At 44.4% G+C, this 25416-nt stretch overlaps 1 protein-coding gene across 1 annotated transcript; it reads right to left on the reverse strand.

The window, feature by feature from the left end:
* On the reverse strand, positions 202-1187 carry LOC110437506. Its single transcript, XM_021465972.1, has one exon. It carries the CDS (start codon positions 1185-1187, stop codon positions 387-389), a length of 801 nt encoding a protein of 266 aa, XP_021321647.1. The 3' UTR covers positions 202-386.

Raw genomic sequence — 25416 nt, forward strand, 5'->3', positions numbered from 1 at the left:
AATTAAAGTCAGATTTTCTGAGTTATTGAGTCAAAATGCAATCCATTGATCAAGACGTTAATGTTGATTTTTGAGTCATTGCGTCAACATATATAATCATTGATCAAGTCGGCACAAACCCACAATTACCGTAACTGCAATACATAATTTGGTTAAAAACCAGTAGAAACTAAATGAATTCAATCAAATGCAGAAAGCACATACTAGTATAATTTGTTCATGAATCTCTGTTTCAGAAAAAGAAAAATACAAACAAACAAAAGAACAAGATTTCCATTTCATCATTACACTCATTTTATCCATATACACAGAAGAAAAGGGCCGGCGGGAACAAAAAAGAAAGAATTAATTATGCATAAACTCTCACTAAACAACTAGTGAGCTAGTTACAAGTAGGAGGACGCCATGGTCCTGACATCCGCCGACGGCACGAAGGTGGCGAGCGCGGCGAGGAGCAGGAGCAGGCAGACGGGCACGAGCAGCAGCAGCGGCGGCGGGGGCGGCAGCGGCGGCAGGACGAGCGGCAGCACGACGAGCGACACGGCCACGCACGCCAGCGCCAGGAACGCCTCGGCGCTCAGCCCGCCCGCTGCCGCCGCCGCCGGAGCAGGAGGCTTGGGCGACGGCGCGTTCTGGCGCTGCTGCTGCTGCTGCTGCTGGCCCTTGGCCTGCCTCCTGCTCTGCTGCCGCCTGGCGAGGTGGTCCGTCTCCAACTCCATCGCCATGAGCGACGCGGCAACCTCTGATGTTAAGCTTGGCGATGCCGGCTTTTGCCCGTTCTGTTTCTTGGCGGTCTTGATCTCGTCCCCAAGTGATTGGATCTCCAGATTAATACCACCAAGAACACAAACCAAGAACGGCAGCCCGCGGGAATTTCCAAAAGCGATCCAGGAGGAATGGAGGATGGATTTGACCAGGACTGACAGGAGGAAAAGAACGGAAGAAAAAACAGAGCTGGAGGAAACCAGCAGCAGCAGCAGCAGAGTTGTGCAAGAAGAACCAAGAGGACGCACGCCGGGCAAAAAGCGCAGAGGACTTAATGGCGACCTGCGGCTGCGGCGCAACGGTAGCCGAACGAACGGGGAGGAGGAGGCGGTGGGCGGTGTCACCGCTTTTGGCGGCGTGGGGGCGGGCAGGGCGCGGGAATCGGAAGGGGAGGGGGGTGGGCGTGGTGGGGAGGCCGCCATTTTATCTGTGGACTGGAGGACGGCGGTTTTTGAAAACATGGGACTGGGGGGAGGACAGGTGCGCTGCATCCAGGACAAGTGGAAGCCACCGTGGGTCCAGGGCCTTTCCGACTTGTAAGCCACATTGGTCTTTTTTGGGTTTTAGATTAGACTTCTCTGGTCCAAGAACAGCAATAAAAAGCTCCAACTGCCTATATACCCTATTTTTTTATAATTTAACCTTTTTAAAAAAATTACTTTTGACCTCTTGGAGAATTTAATCTGAAATTTGGACCCTGGTCGGTGCCAGGACTCATGGCTCCGAGCTAACACGTCTCGACGCCATAAATATTGGCTCCGAAGTTGGAGCCAAGATCTGTGGCTCCGACCTCGAAGGCATGAATCTTGACGGCGAGCTTCGATTTATAAACCACAGCCCAATTTTCCTACCCAAGCATCATTTCATTGTTCCTCCCCCATCTTTGGTTACATAATATCTTGGCTTAGCTTTACCACGCCTTAGCATCCTAATGTTACATAATACAAAAATTAATAATCTCTTTGAACACTAACTAATAACATATTTAGGGTTTCAAAATACAACCAAATCAATGCGTAAAAATGAGGAGAGAGAGAGAGAGATTACATTGCTAGTAAAGATCTATAGATCAAATCCAAGTTTTCAAGGTCAAAATTGTCGATTTCAAGAGGTTGGGCAGGTGGAGGAGGGTAAGAACCCGAGAGGGAGGAAAAATAATGAAAGGATGTTTGGGCAGGAAAATTGGGCTGTGGTTTATAAAGAGAAGCTCGGCGCTAAGATTTATGGCTCCGAGGTTGGAGCCACAGATCTTGGCTCCGACCTTAGAGTTAAGATCTGTGGCGCTGAGATGTGTTAGATCAAAGCCATCTGTTCGGTGCCTACCTCGAGGGTTCAAATTTCAGATTACGTTCTCTAAGAGCAAGTATTATAGTAGGTTGTATGTCGACTAAATGCTGAGCTGGAGGAGAGATAAGAGGAGAGAGAGTAGAAACGGGCTGTAAGCTTACAGCCGACTCAGATACTAGAACCAAGAAAGTTTGTGAGAGAGAAAAGTAGGCCATATATTAACAGTGATGAGCTAACCACTATATGAGTGGGCTAAAAAAGGCTGATTTTTCATATTGTGACACAATGTTAAGCTCGGGGTTGGTTTCAAGGATGGAATCATTTGCAGACTTTGGCATTTAAGATCTGTTTAGTTCTCACCTAAAATTTTTTCACTCCGTCCTATCGAATGTTTAGATACATATATAGAACATTAAATATAGAGCGAAAAAATAACTAATTGCATAATTTATATTCCCTCTGTCTATGAAAGAATCAATTTCTAGAGTTGCTCTAAGTCAATATTTTTAAACTTTGACCAAATTTCTAGAAATAAATGCCAAGATTGATGGTATTAAATTAGTATCATTAGATTCATCATAGAATATATTTTCATAGGATGCGCATTTTATGTCAGAGAAGTTGTTACTCTTTACTATAAAGTTAGTCAAACTTAAAAAAGTTTGACTAACACGGATTCTAGGAATTGATTGTTTCGTGAACGGTTGGAGTATAAAAACTGCGAAACAGATGAGTAGTTTGCAACATGATTTACCTAGGGGAACGTATCCTATGCAACCTAGCTTCGTGTGCCACCTATGCAACCACCAATTAAGGACACAGGATCTAGATCCAACATCTTGTAACACACGGCTCAGGGCTTAATAGGATTAATAAGAGACTCATACCAACAAGTTGCAACTTCTTTTCCGGGAGCCTATCTCGAAAGAACTCTAAAGTTAAGCGTGCTTGGCCTAGAGCAATTTAGGGATGGGTGACCGACCGGGAAGTAGTTCCCGGGTGCGCGCGAATGAGGACAAAGTGTGCAGAAAAGATGAAGTGTTGGTCTGTGGGGACTGACTATGTCCTAGAAAAGCTGCCAGATGTAAGCGGGCCCGGCCTTGTAGAGGCGGGACGTTACAGAATGGTATCAGAGCCAGGTTCTCGCGGTTTCACGGGCTCGTGTGTCGCAGTTGCGTAGGCATGGTGTGCATGGCTGGTGTGGACCCAGAGTGGTCACACAGCATGGCACATGCGCTGGCACTGGATGCACGGACGTGGCCAAGAGAGGATGTTTGAAAGGATCTAATTGGCCTAGAGGGGGGGTGAATAGGCGTATCTTAAAAACCTGAAACTCAAAATCTCAAGTTGCGGAAGTCAAATGCCTGTCGGTACCACCGACAGTTTGGGCCGGTACTACTGGTGTCACACAGCCAGTACTACCGACGCAAACTGCTGGTACTACCGACTCCTTAAGACAGCTACGAAATCAGAGTGTAAAAGGCTTAGATTTCAGATCTGAGTTTTACTCCACTTTTCTAGGTGTAGACGAGGATGTTGTAGAAGTTCCCTTAGCTTAGTCCTTCTCCACACCGTAGATCGACCCTTGTTTACCTGTCGAGAGGTGAAAAGAGATAGCAACACAAAGAACACAAACAAGGGTAGTCGAAGCTACCTCCACAGCAAGACAAGGTATTTTTCCCGAGGTTCGGCAATCTCCACTAAGGAGTACCTACATCCCCGTTGTTGAGGTGACCACGAAGGTCTGACCACTAAGGTCTCCTCCTCAAGCAACCACAAAGGTTAGCTTGATGTTTCCACTAAGAATCAAGGGGTAATACAAACACTTCGGGGTGCCCTCACAAATGAATCAACACGGGCAACCACGAAGAACTCCTAGTCGGCTAGTGTTGACGGTGGATATACCATAGAAATCCACATACAAAACACCGTCAACATGCCTCGGTTGCAAGAGGAAACGACATGACATGAACATATTTTATCCATAACTAGTTCCACTTGTACTCTAAGCTTGTTTATGCAGGAACAACAAATTCAAGACATTATTTGACAAAGCCAACATCAGAATCATCAAGAGGAGATCGAGGGGACAACAGGTGACACCCTGGGCCCACAGGGAGGGGGTCGCCCGACCCCTCTTTGGTGGGACCCAGGTGTGCCACCTAGTCCACCGACATAAGGGACCCCTGTGGACACTGCTGGTGGGCCCAGAGGCCCAGAAGTGGGGTCGCCCGACCCCACATCAAAGGCGGTTCCAGGGTCGGTGGCCTCCCACCGACCTTCCCCACATGTCCCACATGTTGATTTGCCCCTGCCGTTGATCAAATGGCGGTTGTGAGGTCGGTTTGATCCAAGGGTGGAGAGAAGATGTCACGCGGATCGATGACGTGACGATGGAGTAACCCCTACTCCATCTCCCTCTATAAAAGGCAGCCTCCATCCTTCATTTCAAGTGTGCAATTCCAAGGCCAAGTGCATTACAAGTTCCAAGCATACAAGTAGAGTAGTAGTTAGTCTAGAGTGGGAGTTAGAGTCGAGTCGAGCGAAGCTCGGGGTCTCCGGAGTCGTCTTCTGGAGAGTCTGGTATAGCTCTTGTACCTTTCTACTTTTGTAAGACTTTCCTTTTATTAATATATTATTCTTACTTTACTTTACTGAGTTCTTACTTAGTGCAAGTCTTTTAGTCTTGTTGTGCATTTACTTTAGTAATATAGTTGTCTTAGTGAAGTTAGTGACCTGTAACCACTCCTGTGTGTGCATCATCGTCCTATCTTGTATAGGAGCTCTAGCTAGCTGCAACTAGTTAGCGTTGTAGGATTAAGTGTGAGCGTGGTGCTCATACTTAAGATTACCTTTGATTACCGCTGGCTTGAACGGAAAGTAGGAGCGCACTCCCTAGTAGGTGACAGATCGTGGGCGGCATTAGGTTCTCCTCACGTACAGGCTAGTTCTTAAAAGGTAAGGCGTCCATAAGCCCAATAGTCGCTTTCGGTAAGGGGTTAGGTGAAAAACCTTCTAAGCGTCTTACCAGCTCGGCTATCCCTCACACACAGTTAGTAAGGCTCTAGCGTAGTTAAGACAATTATCTATTAAAGTAAGTCACAGAAGTCAAGTTAGATACATAGGAGTCCTTTACTCACTCGTTGTCCTCCCACCTAGCTAACTCTACCATTTACCTTTAGCATAGGACCTTGGATTCACCACTACCCTTCCTATTCGTTATTTACCACCCTTATTCACTAGTTGATACTAGATAACTCAAGGAATCTCATTCCCCTTTTTGTTAAACACACTTAGCCGCTTTCCCTTGGGAAAATATAAATTACGATACCTTGGAATACTCCTTGGTGAAGTGCTACAGCGGTACATTCTGTGCGCTTGCGGAATTATCCAATAGTAAATAGAGTTACCCTACCAGGGCACTTCTGGCGCCGTCGCCGATATCCGGTGGTTGCGTTAAGAAGTGTCAACAAGCATTTCTGGCGCCGTTGCCGGGGAGAGCGTCTGTCTAAGAGTTTTAACAAAAAGAGAATCCAGAGTTTGCTAGTTATCAAGTAGTGATAGGGATAACCCATCACTTGTCTTGTCTTCCTTTATTGTGAAGCCTGACAGTGTATGAGCGGTTTCCAATTGCCGTCAAACTTCGTCGAAGATCCTGAGCAACTGTTGAGGAGAACTAGACGTTGTCAAGTTCCACCTCAAAGGTTCATCTCGAACCTGAATCCGTTAGAGGAAGGAGTATCTGCACCGGTTATCAAAGAAGCTATGGCCCAGAAGACCATCTCTGAGTACTCTGCGCCGTCGGCTGACAATGTCGCCACGGGTCCGCAGCTTAACTTGGGGGATGCGACTTTTGAGTTGAAGCCTGCGCTTATCAATATGGTGCAAGCTAATCCCTTCTGTGGAAAGCCACACGAGGATGCCAATGCCCATCTCCAACACTTCTTGGAGGTGTGCGACACCTTCACCATCAAGAATGTCGCCGCAGACGCCATCCGTCTTCGCCTCTTCCCATTCTCGTTATTGGGGAAGGCGAAGCAATGGTTCTACGCCAACAAGGGTGAAGTGACCACGTGGGAGAGGTGCGCCAATGCATTTCTCAAGAAGTTCTTTCCGATGGGCAAGACCAGCGCCCTTCGTGGAAAGATTTCCAGCTTCCAACAGCAAGCAGATGAGACGATTCCCAAAGCATGGGAACGTCTGCAGGAGTACATTCGCGCCTGTCCTCATCATGGGATAGAGGAGTGGCTCCTAATCCAAGGTTTCTACCATGGCCTGACCGGTTTGGCCCGTAGTCACCTTGATGCTGCCGCTGGAGGAGCATTCTTGCAACACAATGTCAAGGATGCCAAGGACCTCATTGAAAAGATGGTTATAAACCAAGGATGGAATGAGGAACGCCTCCAACCCAAGAGAAGAGGTGTCCATGCCTTGAATGAGGTGGACATGCTCTCTGCTAAGATGGACCTCTTAATGAAGAAGATGGAAGAAAGTTCCAAGCAAGAGACCATTCAACCTTACGCCACTGCACGGGCCATTGAATCTGATTCATGGTGCGAAGTGTGCGGAGGAGATGATCATTCAGGAAACAATTGTCCCGAAACAAAGGAGGAAGTGAGCTTCATCAACAACAACAACAATGGGTACCGGCCCCAACAACAGCAATGGAACTCGCGCCCCTTCTACCAAGGTAATCAAGGTAATGGTTACAATCAAAATTTCAATAATTCTTTTGGTAACCAACCTTCTCTTAGAGATCTTGTCTTAGGCCAATCTAAAATCAATGATAGCATTAACAAGAAAATGATGGCTAATGATAAGATCCTTGAAAACTTAAGTGAAAAGTTGGATAGCTTTAACTCTGCTATGAAAAATCAGTTGAGCTTTAACAAAATGCTAGAAACACAATTAGCTCAATTAGCAGCAGCTGTCCCATCCTTCGAGCAAGGTAAGATCCCAGGGAAACCTGAGGACCCAATTGAAGGAGTTAAACTAGTTACTACGAGGTTCGGTAAGCCTCCGGTACAATCCAACTGGAGCTATCTTCTGGATTCGCCCTTCATCACCAAGAAGGACGACCCAGGCCTGCCGACCATCACCTGTGAGATCGGACCGCAAATCTTCCACAACGCCTTCTGCGACCTTGGATCGGGTGTCAACATCATGGCCAAGGTAACTTATGATAATTTGCTAGGGGGGCCTTTGCACCCCACATTTGTTCGTTTGCAGATGGCAGATCAGACGATCAGGTTCCCTGAGGGGTTGGCAAGGGACATACTGGTAAAAGTTCAAGACGACTACGTCCCTACCGACTTCATCATTCTAGATATGGGATCCAATAATGATGTCTCGATCATCTTGGGAAGGCCATTCCTCAACACGGTCAATGCAGTCATCTATGTGGGGTCCGGCCAGATTCACCTCCAATTCCCAGGATGGAAGGTAAAATGTCCATTCAATGGTTATAAAGCTAACATGCAGGTGAAGGACAAAGAACCTCCGACTAAGCCTCGCCACATCCGACGCCGAAGGGACAAGAGAGGTAAGTCGTCCAAAAGGGCCGAAAAGAAAGAAGAGGAACCCGCTGAACCAAAAATCAATACCAAGCAAGTATGGCGGGAGAAAGAGGTGCAATCAAGGTCCACGTCTCCGGGACCATCTGATGCACCCGAAGGATGAACAAGATGGAGAGGTCCTGCTCTACGGACCTAAAACATGGAGCCCTTGCTGATAAGGTAAATCAGTAGTTATCCCATATTTATTTTCTGCATTTCAATTTCTACTATTCACTTTTCAATTGCATTCCTACTTTGAATTTTGCATATCTTATTTCGACAAAATGTTTAGCCATAATAAATAAAATTTTGAGAATAACTTGTCATAAAAATTTGAGCTGCTGGAGCTCCCAAAGGGGGGTCGCCCGACCCCACCTTGGGGCCCACTTCACCGCATTTCAACCTTGCTAGTCATAGAGGTTCCAACCCAGCACTTGGATGCTCTGGGAGCTCCAATGTGGGGGTCGGCCGACCCCCATATTGGCCCCACTTGCCTCCTGCTGGCCACCATTTGAATCACAATGGAGTCCTATGCTTGTAACACTAGCTAAAGTTTGAAAAAGAGTGGTCCCTTGATCGTTTACTTTAGTCATAAGATGCTCCTTTCATCTTTGATTCTTTTGGGACCACTCCACTAGCTTAAATTCTGCAAAGTGGTCACCTAGGCATGCTTGAGTGCTCCCATGGTCCATAGGAATCACTTTAGACATGTCTCCACTTTTGCCATTCATCTTTTACCTTTCACAAAGCACTAAAACAGGGAATCTCAGAAACAATTTGAAAACTTTTGGTCCACACCTAGCCTTTACTTTTCCGGACAATCAATGACACAATGTTTAAAGTGGAGGAGGGGCTAGGATGGGGGTCGGCCGACCCCCATTTTGGACCATCTCTGCAAAATCTTGAAAGCATGCAGAATGGTTCCCTGTATAAAGCTAAACTCAAATTCAATGTGCTTCTAGGGGGGGTCGGCCGACCCCTATATTGTGGGTCCACTACTTGCCCTTCTCCCCCTATAAATACCACAGCATTGTGAGCTCAACTCCACACCCAAAACCACCAGAACCATTTCGAGCTCACAATCCTTTCTCTTTTCTCTTTGTTACAAGCCATTTCTCAAGTTTAGTTTAGAAATAGTCATCAAAACAAAAACCCAAAAAGATTCCCCTTGCATAGTAGTAGTAGTAGGAGCTTGGTTTGCCTCACTTATGTAGGAGGATGAAGAAGCATATCTTCGGCAAGTTCAAGAAAGCAAAGGGTGAGAGCTCTTCTCAAGGCTCTCACCATGCTCATGGAAGGGAGGAAGAAGAAGGTTACCATGGGATGCTACCCTACGAGCCTCCATCAAGGATGAGAGAGCCCGAGAGCGGTCTCATGTTAAGCCAAGAAGAGTTGCAAAGGTACTACATCATCCGAGAGGGTCTCTTCCTACACACTAGCATCATCGATCCGGACCTTTTGGCCCGCACAGGTATGGATGTTGAATTCGATAAGGTGTTTAGAGCAATTGGTTAGAGTAGTTTTTGGCAAGTGCCTGAATTTGGAAAAGAATTGCTTGCTAAGGAATTTCTATGCACCCTAAAACTCACAAATAATGGAATATCTTTTCGCATGTGTGAGCAAGAACATCAATTAAATTGGAGTTTGCTAAACACTGCTTTAGGGTGTGAACATGAATGTGAACTTGATCTAGATCATGCCACTAGAATGTTCGATAAATTTAGATTCTGGAAAGCAATTTCTGGCTCTAATGATTGTTCAAATCCTACTCCCATTGAAATCCATAATCCAACCTTGTGCTTTCTTCACTTCTGGATCATGTGCACTCTATATCCTGGCATGGGAACTGATACTTTAATTGATGATGAACTTAAAATTCTCTATGCCATGGTTAGTAAAATCAAGGTCTCCCCTGTGAAACTGCTAGTGAACTATTGGCTTAACTCTATTGAGTATGGGAAGCCCATCTATTTCACAATCTTTATTACTCGAATAGCCGATACTTTTGGATTACTTGAATCACATTATTTTGAAGACATTGGCTATGTTAGAGGAGTGGTAGATGAGAACTTCTTTATTAATGCTAACATGCTCATAAGAGATCCAAATGGTGAACTTAAAATGATTTATCCGGGCTATACAACCGAAATTCCTCTCCCATGTGCGAGGCGCCGGTTGTCATTAGACTAGCCCGAGTGGCAAGTCCAGATGTTGCAGGGACACGCAGGGTGACAAGAAGGATGATGCAAGCCGCCCAGATGGAGCAAGGAGGATCCTCGCACCATGACGTTGAAGAGGGCGATGAAGCGATGTCAGTGGATGCTTCAGACTCCATGGGTCTACCTCCACAACGCACTCCACGCCCAAGGGACAGGGCTAGGCGTCACCAGCCCACAGGTATGGACAGTCTCATTAATGACATGGGCGAATTGCAGATTGGGCAAGAAGCAACATTGCAACTGGCGTTACAAAACGGCCAACATATCCGACGTGTGCGAGAGGAAGACGCACAACGCTGGGCTGGATGGTACCAAAATTTCCCGCCACCACAGTGAGCGAAGATCTAGCTTGGGGGAGATCCTCTCCCCCACTAAGGTAAGTATTCTATCCTATTTATTTTCATGCATTTTATCATTCTTACTTAAAAAAAAAATAAATATTTATTAGCATTTCCCTTTAGCATATATGCTTCATGTATGTTTATATCCCTCATGGAAATTATGACTAGTTGCTTGTTAATGTTTCTCTAGTGCCTAGTATACAACTTAGTATTTCTCTAAGTATGGATCACTTAGCTCACTTAAACTGCCATGAACCTAAAAACTTTGTGGGTTGCAAGTGCTAGAACTAAGTCTAAGTTGTTGTGGGACATGAGATAGTAAGACAAGAGCTACTATAATATTTTTCTAAGCATGCATGATTATCAGAGATTTATTCTTAAAATGATCAAAACCTTAATTGTTCCTCAATGGTGATGAATTCCTACCACAGCCATATCTACTTTACATAATTGCAACCTTTCCACATAAGCTATTTGCTTTGTGTTGAGTGTCGTCAAGTCTTGTTGACCCTTGTTAAGAGACTTTTCATGCTCCTAAGATCAAGATCACGTACACACCACATATATATATGCTGCTTCTACACTGGAAGTACGCAACCACATGTATTTCGCATCCACTAAATAGGTTGCTCCATACTCTAAATGGTAGAACATCTCTCTAAGCATTATTTGGTAAATGAGACATCAAAAGGCTAGGCAAAATGAAATAAAAAGATGGACATGTGCAAGTCCACAGAAAAAGAAAATTGAGCACATGAAAGCTCATATATAAAAAAAAGAAGAAAAAAATGCTAGCCATGTCTCAATACATAGAGAGTCTATCAAATAAAGGAGCAACCTAGTCCACCATATATCACACTTGCACATCTTGATTTGGGAGTATGACACTTCTCTTCAAGGATCCGAGCTTTGACTTCGCAATACATGCAAAGTAAGTATGCTATCTCCTTTCATCCCTACCTTGAACTCCACATAAGCCTTTTAGAAATAGGATGAAATAGAGAAGGCAACTCTTACCATATGCCTTGGTGAGGAATCATACACCATTTGAGTGACATGAGAGAACCATAAGAGGAACATTTAAGCTTTCTTTTGAAAATATCACAAAACCTCTGATATGAAACTTGCTAAGAATGAGAAAGTTAGTGCTCAAGTCAAACTGTTCTGTCTCTCAACCACCTAAGACAAAGGAAAAGCCATAAGCCCCATAAGGGACTAAGGTAATAGGGGTAAGTTTACATAGCTAAATTTTTCATGCAAAGAGAAGAACTTTGTTGTACACATGGTACTCTTGAAATGTGAACATAGTAACAATACCTGATCCACCGAGGCTAAGTTTGATTGTTTGCTCGGGACGAGCAAAGGTTAAGCTTGGGGGATCTTGTTGACGGTGGATATACCATAGAAATCCACATACAAAACACCGTCAACATGCCTCGGTTGCAAGAGGAAACGACATGACATGAACATATTTTATCCATAACTAGTTCCACTTGTACTCTTAGCTTGTTTATGCAGGAACAACAAATTCAAGACATTATTTGACAAAGACAACATCAGAATCATCAAGAGGAGATCGAGGGGACAACAGGTGACACCCTGGGCCCACAGGGAGGGGGTCGCCCGACCCCTCTTTGGTGGGACCCAGGTGTGCCACCTAGTCCACCGACATAAGGGACCCCTGTGGACACTGCTGGTGGGCCCAGAGGCCCAGAAGTGGGGTCGCCCGACCCCACATCAAAGGCGGTTCCAGGGTCGGTGGCCTCCCACCGACCTTCCCCACATGTCCCACATGTTGATTTGCCCCTGCCGTTGATCAAATGGCGGTTGTGAGGTCGGTTTGATCCAAGGGTGGAGAGAAGATGTCACGCGGATCGATGACGTGGCGATGGAGTAACCCCTACTCCATCTCCCTCTATAAAAGGCAGCCTCCATCCTTCATTTCAAGTGTGCAATTCCAAGGCCAAGTGCATTACAAGTTCCAAGCATACAAGTAGAGTAGTAGTTAGTCTAGAGTGGGAGTTAGAGTCGAGTCGAGCGAAGCTCGGGGTCTCCGGAGTCGTCTTCTGGAGAGTCTGGTATAGCTCTTGTACCTTTCTACTTTTGTAAGACTTTCCTTTTATTAATATATTATTCTTACTTTACTTTACTGAGTTCTTACTTAGTGCAAGTCTTTTAGTCTTGTTGTGCATTTACTTTAGTAATATAGTTGTCTTAGTGAAGTTAGTGACCTGTAACCACTCCTGTGTGTGCATCATCGTCCTATCTTGTATAGGAGCTCTAGCTAGCTGCAACTAGTTAGCGTTGTAGGATTAAGTGTGAGCGTGGTGCTCATACTTAAGATTACCTTTGATTACCGCTGGCTTGAACGGAAAGTAGGAGCGCACTCCCTAGTAGGTGACAAATCGTGGGCGACATTAGGTTCTCCTCACGTACAGGCTAGTTCTTAAAAGGTAAGGCGTCCATAAGCCCAATAGTCGCTTTCGGTAAGGGGTTAGGTGAAAAACCTTCTAAGCGTCTTACCAGCTCGGCTATCCCTCGCACACAGTTAGTAAGGCTCTAGCGTAGTTAAGACAATTATCTATTAAAGTAAGTCACAGAAGTCAAGTTAGATACATAGGAGTCCTTTACTCACTCGTTGTCCTCCCACCTAGCTAACTCTACCATTTACCTTTAGCATAGGACCTTGGATTCACCACTACCCTTCCTATTCGTTATTTACCACCCTTATTCACTAGTTGATACTAGATAACTCAAGGAATCTCATTCCCCTTTTTGTTAAACACACTTAGCCGCTTTCCCTTGGGAAAATATAAATTACGATACCTTGGAATACTCCTTGGTGAAGTGCTACAGCGGTACATTCTGTGCGCTTGCGGAATTATCCAATAGTAAATAGAGTTACCCTACCAGGGCACTTCTGGCGCCGTCGCCGATATCCGGTGGTTGCGTTAAGAAGTGTCAACAGCTAGGGTTCCAAGAACCCAAGAGTAACAAACACAAACCAAACCGGCAAGACGAGGAACGGAGTGCTCAACTCACAGATCGAAGCTCCCAACTCTCTAATCTCACTTCTCTAGCTCGAATCTCTCAAGAAATGAAGTCTAGGAGCAAGAGGGAGAGAGAGTGGGTGAGCCAAAGCTTGGAGACTGTTTTCTCAGATGTGGAGTAGCTAGCAAGCTAACGGTTAGAAAAGAGGAGAAAGCTATTTATACTAGAGTACAGAACACTGGCCGGTACTACCGGTGCAAGCACCGGTACCACCGGCGTCCCCAGATCTAAACGTGAAAAGGGCAAGGAAGATGCGAGAAAATTGCCTACCGGTACTACCGGCCTTGGGCCGGTACCACCGGCCAGCGCCGGTACCACCGGTGGAAGGCCGGTACCACCGGCAGTGCAAAATCTCGCAAAACAGCAGTTCTGCGAGAATTTTGCCTGCCGGTACTACCGACGTTTCACCGGTACTACCGACGGTAGTCGGTACTACCGGTCAAAGCCCGGTACTACCGGTAGTTCATTTTCTCGCAAAACCCAGGAGAGAACTGGCACTGCCGGTACCACCGGCCCTGAGGGCCGGTACTACCGGCTCACCCTGGCAGAGGAGAAACTTTCTAGAAGTTCGTGCGTGCAAGTGTGTCTCTCAAGCGCAAAACCTAAGTTGACTTGAGCACCTTTATCCTCATCTTACCGACTCAATTTGCATCCCTCTTGATAGTGCGGCGTTTCCTATAACTCAAACAAGAAATAAAACTAGGTGGCTCCTTGAGTTGAAACGTCGCTTATATGACGAAATTTTGGGGGTGCTGTGATTCACCAAATGTGTAGGTTTGATTCCATCAATGAACTAACACCTGTAGATTACACTTGATAGACATGTTAGTCCCTAATTTGATTGTCATTAATTATCAAAACCCACACCGGGGGCGAATGCACTTACAAACTCCTCCTTTTTGGTAATTGATGACAACCAACTTAGGCTTATAAAAGATTGAATGAAGTAGAGCTTTTGAATTGCAAAGATTAGGTTGGGCTCCCCCTTAATGTATGCATTGGATTTGGAATTTCAAATCTCGATTAATATCAAGATGGCATACATTAAGATCAAGCTCCCCCTAAATTTTGCAATCCGTGGGGTGCCTAAAAGTGTGTGTGTGTGTGTGTGACAAGAAATAAACCGTGATGCGTATGACATGATATATCACAAAGAGTAAAAGAAGAAATTGAATGATTATGCAAGAACCAAAAAGCTCACAATAACCATTCAAAAACAGCATTGCACCAACAAAAGTCTAAAGAAGCTAACACAAGCAGGATATAACGAGAAATAAAGGTGTTTAGCTTACAATCATCCATCACACAACATAGTTCTTGTTCACCACACATAGTTCATCACTAAGAAAGTTTAAGACGGGCACCAATAACTAACTTATTACAGCAAAGATAAGCCTAACACTCCCCCTTTGGCAGCAAGTGCCAAAAAGGGTAGGCTGCGAGAAAGAGCTGGAAAGACTACTCATCATCATCATCAAGGTCGTCGTCGTCGTCGTTGTAGTCGATGAAGGTACGCAGGGGCCCCTTACCATGAGGGGCAGCCGAGGTAGACTGCTCGTGAGGAGGTGCAGCAGAGACAGAGGCTCTAGTAACATCATCAGCAGCTCCAAAGATGTCCTGATAGGTAAAGCCAGCCTCGGTGTCCTCCATGGAGAACCCAGCAGGAATCCCACCACCATAGAATGGATCAAAGGCAGAGGGTGGAGGAGGATCCTGCTGCTCCTCATCTTCATCAACAGAAGACCGATGCATGTTATCAAACTCAGCATAGGGGTCCTGGAACTCATGAAGAGATGCCGGAGGAAGAGCTGCCTTCTCCTCAAGACGACGGAGACGCTGATCGGTCTTCTTCTGGCAGTAGCAAAAGTAGGAGAAGAACCGCTACAGCGCATGACGGGTAGGACTGCGGCGACCATGTCCACTGTCCTGAGGAGGGATAGCTTCCCCTTGAGCACCAGTAGCACCAGTAGGAGTAGCAAAACCAGGGGTAGCAGCACCAGGAGTAGCAGCACCAGTAGGACTGAGAGGAGGGGCATGAGGAGCACCCAAGTGCTTGGCACAAACCGAAGCATGAATGCAAGGGTGCGAGAACTGCATGCCAGCCACTTGCTAAAAAATATGCATCAGATATGGAGCATAGGGCAAGTACTTGTGAGGATCCACGGACGCATCAGCAATCTTGTTCCACATGAAATCCGAGACACCAAAGCGACCACCATTAGCACCAAAGCGAGCCAATATCTTGGGAGCATCTTGACGGAGGTGAATGGTATCTCCAAACTTGGGATCAATGGTGTAGCAGATCAGGTTGTTCAGCACATAGAAGTAAGGCTTCAGCTGAGTGGTCTTGAAATCTGGATGAGCGCCTGGCTTGTACATTTCAGCAGCATCAAGGTCAGCCTCAGAAATCCCCTCAGCAAATATGGTAGACAGCCGGGGGGCATCTCTATCCATATGATCAAAACCAAGCAGACGAGAGAAAGTGATAAAGTCAAGGTGATAGTGAACACCTTGAGTCATCCAATGCAGCACCCGAGAAGCTTGATCGACCCATAATGTAGCCCAAAACTGAAAGATAATCTCTTCATTCCAATTCTTCTCAAGGGTCATAAGAGGAAGGATGCGCCATTCTTCAAGCCTGTTAATCAAAGCAGTGACCTCCGGATGATTGAAATCTTGCAAGGACTTGAGGACAACATACTTGTGCTGAAAAAGCGGTCCATTCTTGGTGGCTTTGCTGGCCTTGTAGAGGACGGATTCATAAAAGTCATTGTGAAATTGAGACCAAAACCGCTCCTCAACTCCCTCAAACCTGATGAACTTGTACGGGTTCTCGCTGCGCTGATTTCTTAGGTCCACAAGACGCTTCTTGTAATCAATACCAAGCCTGGGCAGTGTACCAGAGGGAATGGAAGGCCTCCGGACATGGGCATTAAACTGAGGATGTCATGCGAGAGTCCGGCGAGCACCAACCTCACTGAGATGCAGAGGCGAGCGACGAAGGACATTGGGGTCCATGGATCTGCCCTCCTCTTGCACAGGATCAGGCACAGCTTGGCTTCGAACTCTAGCCTGGTGAGAAGGAGGCGGACACGAGACAGAGTGGGTGTGAAGAGGGGCAGGAATGCCCTCATCACCAGCAGAAGCATCAGCCGCACCCGAACCGCGGGAAGGGGTTCCACGGCCACGCACCGCCCGATCCACAGACCGACCACCAGCATCACTGGAGCGAGGACGAGCACCACGAGGAGGGTTCTTGTGCTTGCCGGAATCCATGCTGCAACACCACAAAGAGGGGCAGCAAGAGAATGTTACAAGGCCATACTAGAATGCAACAAGAAATCGATCAAGGCGATGGGAGGAACCGCCTTGCTCACAGGGGCCGGTACTACCGGTGGCACCATGGAGCAAGGGAATCACCTCCAATCGACCAAATCGACCACGGGAAAAACACATAAAACATTCTAGAGGCAAGAACACACTAAGATAAGGAAAGGAGTGCGAGGAATCGGCCTAAAAATAGGTACATTGGGAGATCGGGCAACTTCAAGATGTACCTTGCTTCACAAAGAAGAGGAGTCGAATCCAAGCAAACCCATGGGTCTTGGAGTCAACCAAGGACCTCCATGCGTCCCTCACGGGCGGGGCAAGGTCCTCCTCAAAGATCGGGCGATGAAGATGGAGGAGCCAAGAGATCGGGGCAAGAGAAGAGCCGCCGCCGCCGTGAGAAGGAGAGAGAGAAAGGGGCGGGCGGGTGGGGAAGAGATAAGGGAAAGAGAAATAACTGCAGGGGGCTTAAATACCGCAGTAAAAAGCACTGCCGGTACTACCGGCTTCAGGGGCTGGTACCACCGGCGGGCCAGAGACCTGCGAGAGGGATTCTGTGGGATTTTGGCCTACCGGTGCTACCGGGCTTTGGCCGGTACCACCGGCTGGAGCCGGTACTACCGGGGCTAGGCGCCGGTACCACCGGCAGGGCAGGAAAACAGTGCTTAATGGTGAATTTAGTGTGGCAAACTTAAAAACAAATCAATCATGGCCAGATTTCATCAAATCATTACAAAACAATGGCCAGCTTGAGATGTGAAAAATAGATTTTGAAAGATCACTAAAGTTTTCACAAGGTTTGTCCTTTCTAATCAATCAAGTATGTGCAAGACATCAAGCCATGTTACGAGAATCAACGATATTTAGTTCACGCCTCAAAGCACAAAATCTTGACTCATCCAGAGGTTTAGTGAAGATATCGGCTAACTGGTATTCAGTTCTCACATGTTGCACAGCGATATCTCCTTTGGATTGGTGGTCTCTCAGGAAGTGATGTCGAATGTCTATGTGCTTTGTTCTAGAGTGGTTTACAGGGTTATCAGCTAGCTTGATTGCCCCCTCATTGTCACATAAGAGGGGAATCTTGCTTTGCTCACAACCAAAGTCTCTCAAGGTTTGCTTCATCCAAAGCAGTTGGGCACAGCAAGCGCCGGCCGCCACATACTCGGCTTCAGCGGTGGAAAGGGCAATGGAGTTTTGTTTCTTAGAACTCCAGGACACCAAAGACCTACCAAGGAATTGGCAAGTCTGTTGATGGTCCTTAATGCTCACATTTAACCATCAACTAATCATGGAAAAGGACTTATATGCAGCCATCACCTAGACTTAGGGTTTTATCTAACAGAATTCCACGAGCTTTGGTGTTTGTCTATTTCTGCAGGGGGTTATCAGGAAATAAGGAAGAAAGGCCCACACATCGGGTTTACATAGAGATATTAACGTGCCGCACAATTTTCTATCATCTAGAAGACTCCAGAAGCCACGGGAACGAACGGGAAGGAAATCGGGCTCGGAGGCAGGGCGCCCGCCCAACTCTCCTGGGCGCCCGCCCAGCTACAGTGTCCAATTCGGACCCGTTTCGCGTATTATGCTCCATCGATCTAAAGGATCAAGGAAAACCACACGATCAATATCAGTTTGATCCGACGGCCCAGATTCATCTGAAAAGACTATATAAGCAAGGCCCCCTGGCCCCTGGAGAGCATACCTCTTCTACAGAATCAAAGTTAGGGTTTCAATTCTTCATCCAAGTAGAGAGGATCCCTCTAGTTCTTCTAGTTCTACCTCTAGTTCATCTAGATCTAGTTCTAGTTCATCTAGTTCTAGTTCTAGTTCCTCTAGTTCTAGTTCTAGTTAGTTCTAGTTGTAATCTAGAAAATAGGGAGAGAGAAGAGGAGAGTGGAGGAGGAGGAGCCGGATCTGTCGGATCTTCCTCAACATTGTACTTTTACAGCATCTGGTTCGTTCTTCATCGTTCTCCAGGTTCTTCAACTCATAACTCCTGAGTTCTCTAATTACTTTTATTTACATTCAAGTTATTTATTGGATTCCCGCTTGCATCAAGTGCTCTAATCTTTGAAACATTAGAGTAGTAATTAATAGATTAGACGTTGTGTTTAGTCTTGCAATTACCTGGAATTGCACCCAATCCTGCGGATTGTTGTGGTAGCCTTAGGGTAGTGACAGCCCTAACGGTCGACGTATTCCACCACGTTCGGATCGGTGTTTGTAGGACCGTAGTCAGACCTTCCTAGCCCCCTTTTCATCTCTTTCTGTGGTTAGTGCTCTGATGTCCCGAAATAGATAATCTTGAAGTAATTCTTGATTCTGAGATCAACTAGAGAACTCTCAGGAAACTTCCTCTCTTCCCACCAAAAATATTTATATAGTTATCCTTGGGCGATCTTGGATCTTAATTAGTACACTCACGTTCCCTGTGGAAAATCGATACTCTGGAATACTCCCGGGTGAAGGCTACATCGGTATCCGTGTGCTTGCGGATTTTTCTGTTTGCGTTTAAAATACCCAACAAGCTTTCTGGCGCCGTTGCCGGGGAACGGTAGCTGTGCTAGTTTCGAACCAAGTCGTCCATGTATCCTTTTTCTTTTCCTTTTTTACCACACTCACCTTACCATTTTCACCACACCACATGGATTTCACTCTAAGCATTAATGAGCATGGAATTTATTTTATAGCCACTTCATTTACTCCATGCTCATATGCAACATCTTCACAATCCATTGGTCTCTCCAACATCACCACATTCGAGATCTCCAACCCCCTCATCCTTTCTATTTATAAAAACTTTAAAAGGGCGGTTGTCGATGCATATGTCTATAAGAAATATTGCAGATCTCGTTGAGTCGATCTTGATATAGGTCAGCGTTGGAGGGGAAACCACTTCACTGACATAAATCGATGGTTTCCCAAGGACAAGCTTAGTGTCCTAAAACAAGCACTGATCAGATCGTAACATGAGCTTTTAATTATTTGCAACATTACCTTGTGTATTGAGCATATAAGGATTGTTGGGTATTCTTAACATCATTACTAAAAGTAGACTAAGTTCTCTAAATCTAGTAACGGTGCCAAAAATGCCAAACCTATCCCTCACACCACTTAAGCCAAGTTGTCATCCCCAACATGATATGAGAGACGCGGTATTGAAATATGCAATTGCTCTTCTAAATAAATAATGAATGGGATCTGCAAGCGCACAGATTAATACCGATGCAGCATTTTAACCGGGAAGTATTCCAGGTATCGTTATTTATATTTTTACCACTGGGAAGGGATTAGCAATCATCACTATTGATTACAGAATAGAATATGAGATTGAGCATCTATCATTGCATGTATAATTGAGAACATTATATCTAACTCTTCATACAGGGATAAGTGTCACATAAAGGATATATGAAATAATAATAGTGACAAGGATAACTAATCTGATCTAGCCACATAATAAATATGATAAGCACCTCAATTAGATACTCTAGAAAGTCATTAGCATGGTATTAGAACGAACTACAAGAATATTCCCTAAGTTATTCTTAAATATATAGTCTAGCATTATCATAGTTAGTGCAAGCAGACTTAGCAATCATTGTGAGACAAGACTACGCCCATGCATAGTGATATTAGCAAGGAATATGAAAAACATAGCAATCACTCCCCTGTAATAATGTTGCTCTGCCAGCCCAATACACGAGAGGGGGACTATATAAGAATCAATGAAGCTGTCACCATCACGAACCACCCCACGATCTGGCATATTGGGTACAATCGCAGATAAATACGGTATAAGCACCACGCCTACATAATATCTATCATTTACCCATGGATCCGATGGATAAACGCTATACGATCCTAAGCATGTATATAGATCGAATCTAACTAAGCCAAGTACATAACTATGATAAACTAAGAACAATATAATCTTGAATATAAGCAAGTAGAGCAAAGTCATAAGCAATATATTGAAGTAGAACAAAGTCATATTCATAATATTGAAGAACAAAGATAATTAGAAAGCAATTAGAAGCACAATTAGAGAATTACCAAGAATCCTCCTGACAGATCCGGAAACCAATCGAAGATTGACTCCTTCTAGTTCTAATCCTATGTAGCTATGCTAATCTAGATATCTAATTGATGTGGTGGCTCTAATCTTGATCAGAGGCTTCTTCTCCCTTGATGGAACAATGAATTAGGGTTGAGAGGCTCTCTCCTTCAGGGGCCAGGGGGTCTGGTTTTATAGTCCCTCCAAGTGAATATGGGCCCTTGGATCAAACCGACATAGATTGTATGGTTTAGATTCATCCTTTAGGTCGGTGGAGATCTCCCACAAAGCAGAGTCCTGATTGGACTCCTGGAGGGGGCGGGCGCCCAGGGCAGGAGGGCGGGCGCCCTGCCTCTGGCCCCGTTTCGCCTCCGCTTCGGTCTCGTGGCTTCTGGAGTCTTCTAGATGTAAAATAATTGCGCAGCACGTTAATATCTTTACGTAATCCCGACATGTGGGCCTTTCTTCCTTATTTCCTGATAACCCCCTGCAGAAATAGACAAACACCAAAACTCGTGGAATTCTGTCAGATAAAACCCTCAGTCTAGATGTTGATTTCATTTGGATCCTTTTCTTTATTTATTTGATAATTAAATTTGATACTTAAGGACCGTCAACAAACTCCCCCAAGCTTACCTCTTGCTCGTCCCTGAGCAAGGATAGACTCAGCTATGGATCATAAGTAGTTGCAATATTTTTTAAAAATTTTACGGTACACATGCTTTTTAAATAAGATCTCATCTCTGAGTTAGAGTAAACTGTCAAGACTTAAAACTTACTTACTTTACCTACACCATGGGACTTGTAACCGTCACTTCTGTCTTGAGTGGTTAAAAGATAGAACAGTCTAGCCAAGTGCCATGTCTCTTATTCTTGATCAGCTATAGCTCTAGAGTTTTTGCAGATTTTCAAATAAAACTCAGAAATTCCTTGTATGATTCTCTCAGGTCTCTCTTTTGTGGTATTTTTGGATCCTTACCAAGGCAGTGATGGTATATGCCTTTTCTCAAGATATGTAGTATTTGTGGTATGAGGCATAGTAACATTGCCTTCTCTCTCACCCTACTCTAATAAGGCTTTAATATCTGGAGTTCATAGGTGGGAGATAAAGTATACATACTTACAAGACATTTATTGCATAGTCAAACCATAGATCCAAAGTAACAAGTCAATAAGTTTAATCAAGATGTGCATGTGTGGCGAATGAATGGTGTATGGTGATGATGGTGATAACAATGGTGAAAACAATGGAGGTGGAAGTCTAATTCTACTTTTGCTCTTTGAGGGGATACATACCTTCCTTGCTTTTGAAACTTTATGAGGAGAATGAGATGCTCTTCTTTTTCTTGTCTCTCAGGTGGGTATCTTGTACCCCTAATTCTACTGTCGGACACTTGTCCATTTTTACCTCTCGTCTCACTTTTTCTTTTCTTTCGAGGTTCCGAGCACTTGCTCCTTTTTATTTCCTCGTATCTTTTTCTCTTTCTTCTCTTTTTTTTCAGAGCATTCATCTCTTGAGATAATATAGCAAGTGGTAGTAACAAGATAACTTGAGCATTTATTTCACAAGGGGAAAACAGAAATATTTTTGGTTATTCTCTCCCGGATTAGGGGTAGAATATTTTTGGTTGGTTCTGGAGATGGAATGTATGGATATATGTGGATGGTACTTCTAGAGTAGAAGTAGCATATATGAGTGAACGTGCAAGTGAAATCTTGATTTAACCACATGACAAGCTCGTAAGGGTCTACACAGCTTGACCACACTCAATGCTCATAAGTAGTAAATATTAAATGTGTGGCTCAAAGTCTAGCAAGCATGTATATATGGCTGTGGTAGAAATTTAAACTCTCATCATACAGGAACTCATCATGCAACATTTTAAAGATTTTCAAAGATAAAATTCTCCAGAATTCTAGCATCTCTAGGAACAGATAAACAACAGCTCAACCTTCCCATATCGTATCCGTTAACAACTTAGACTTTAGATCAAGTTTTCATCCCACAAGTTTAGGTCTAGAGCAAGATTTAAATTATAACAGTTATATCTAAACTTGAGAGAGAACTTAAAATTTACAAATTAGGCAGAGCAACTATTCATCATATCCATGCTTAAGTTTTATTTAGATACAGATTAGCATAGCCACTTTATTTATTTATTAAACACACTAAGCAAAAGACATATATATATATAAGCATAAAATCTTTATTTGGTTTTTTCATAGTTTATGTATATTTATATTCTAAAATAATATAAGTATAAAGATAGATAGAAATACTTATCGAGATAAATGGAGGTGCTCTCCCCCAAGCTGAATTTTGACGTAATTTCTCTTGATGTAGCTAGCAGGTGGCAGAGGTGTATTTAAAAGTCAGCAGCATTCTGACAGCGATTAGAATGTCCTCCGTCTGCTAGTCTTCTTGATTCTTAAATTCTGTGGAGTTCAAATAGACAACAAAGCTTGTGGAACTGATTATGTGTTAGCATAAATATCTAGCCTTTATCATGTTGAGACTCCTTAATAATTGTTACTCCCTGTTTTTTTTTGTTTTATAAAGCAGAAAAATATTTATTTTATTTTTTATGCCACCACAGTGAATGTACTTATGGGTTTTATGCCACTCGTATACTCACATGGGGCTTACTGTTTTTCACATTTTTATTTTCTTTTTAGAATAGCACGAACATGATTAACTTAGTAAACTATTTTAAAATAATTGAAAGGGAAAGGATAACTACCAAGTTTACCTCTTGGCAAGGCGTTCGGTGTTTTTAAGTCCTCCGAACGGGACTCTCCAATTTCTTAATCGTCCTGAGGTTCGTTGGGTGGCGTAGTCGGTACTTCCGGTAGCGCCTCCTCTTCTTGTATAGTTATCTTCATTTTCCACACCTGACTCGGTGCTTCAATCTCCTCTGGATAATTCTGTTTAAACTCAACGTCTTCTGATCTTACAACTTCTCCTTCATAGTCTGCCCATCCGTCCTTGATGATCTGCCTCCTTTGGTTGCGGTTGCGTCGTTTTCTTACCTACTTAGATTCTTCAATGATATAGTTAGGGTCAGTAAAATAACGGCGTACCTTCCCTGAGGGGAAGTGCATATGGACTTCACCGGTACCAATGTAGATAATTGCTTTAACGGTGCTGAGGAACGGTCTTCCAAGGATGATGGGTGGATCATACTCATCTTCTCCCATGTCAATAACTTGAAAGTCTGTGTAGACAAAGTGATCATCTATTTTGACTGGGACATCAGATACTATTCCTTTGACCTCTCGGAATGTCTGATCTGCCATCTGGAGCTGAATGTATGTTGGTCTTAGTGGCATGGTCCCGAACAAGAGCTGATAGGTGACTACGACCATTATGTTGACGCCCGATCCGGTGTCGCAAATCGTCTTGTAGAAGTTGTATCCATTTATGGAGTAGTAAATGCTTGGCATTCCTGGGTCGTCCTTCTTAGTCAAAAACAGTGACTTAAGTTGATGATCTTGGCCTCCATGAATTGCAGTGACCATCTTAGCAGACTCGGTCCACACTTGCTTGTTCCTGTTCCTCCTGTTGGTCCTCTTCCTTGATTCACGTCTGGATTGATTTGGAATTTGTGTAGCCTTGTTCTTGAAGAAAAATGTCTCCTTCTTCCCTTTGACGTAGAAACTGATCTTGGCAGCACTAGCGTAGATGATAGCTCCCGTGGTGTTCAAGAATGGCCTCCCTAGGATGATAGGTGCTCTCTCATCATTTCCAGTCTCTACCACTACGAAGTCTGCTGGGGCATATAAGGTACCAACTCGGACACAAAGGTTCTTCACTATTCCTTTTGGAAAAGTTATCGTCCGATCTGCAAACTGCAAACACATGGTTGTCTCTAATAAAGGATATGTAAAGAACTTTTCATAGACTACCCTTGGTATAATGTTGACACTGGAGCCAAAGTCGCAGAGTGCTTCTGGAACGTCCACCATGCCGATGGAGATCGGGATGACGGGGCGTCCTGGATCGCCTCTCTTGACCGGCAGAAGGTCAGTAGAGAATTCATTGACGGGGTTACTCCAATTACCTGCATCAAACATGTCTACAAGATTTGCAGATTCTAATCCTTCCGGTTGTGATGGTGTACCGGGGTTAGTAGTAGGAACAGCAGCAGCTATTTGATTTAACTGGGATTCAATCATTTTATTAAAGCTAATTTGATTCTTGATGGCAGTAGAAAAATTATCCATTCTATTATTTATATTTTCTAGCATTTTATCATTAGATGCCAATTTCTTAGATAGATTATCCATTAGCTTTCCTTGATTAGACACTAACTCTCTCAAAGGTGGAAAATTATTATTATTGTTGTAAGAATTGTTACCTTGATAATTACCTGAGTAGTTAGGCCTCTGTTGATTCCAACCTTGATTTTGTTGAGGACGGTTGTAGTAGTTATTGTTGTTGTTGACGTAGTTCACATTCTCAAGTATCTCAGGGCAGTGGTTGCCTGAGTGTCCAGTATCTCCACACTCCTCACAAGTCATGTGAGAGTCGTAGATGTGCATAACTTCTTTCTTATCTCCAGCTCTATCATCGAGCTTCTTCATGAGCAGGTGTGGGGGTATAAACCCCTATACCCTTACGGCTAGACTTCGGCCAGGAGGTTTGGCCCATTACGAGACGAGTTCAAGGCTTGATCCGACAACCTGGAGTTTCGCGCAAGGAAACAAGATGTGGAGATCAAGCAGGATTCTAGTCGGTTAGAATAGGAATTGATATCGAATTATCCATGGCAATTGTAACCGACTAGGATTAGTTTCCAGATCTGTAA

Source organism: Sorghum bicolor, chromosome 8 (genome assembly GCF_000003195.3).
Source record: "Sorghum bicolor cultivar BTx623 chromosome 8, Sorghum_bicolor_NCBIv3, whole genome shotgun sequence".
Lineage (NCBI taxonomy): Eukaryota > Viridiplantae > Streptophyta > Magnoliopsida > Poales > Poaceae > Sorghum > Sorghum bicolor.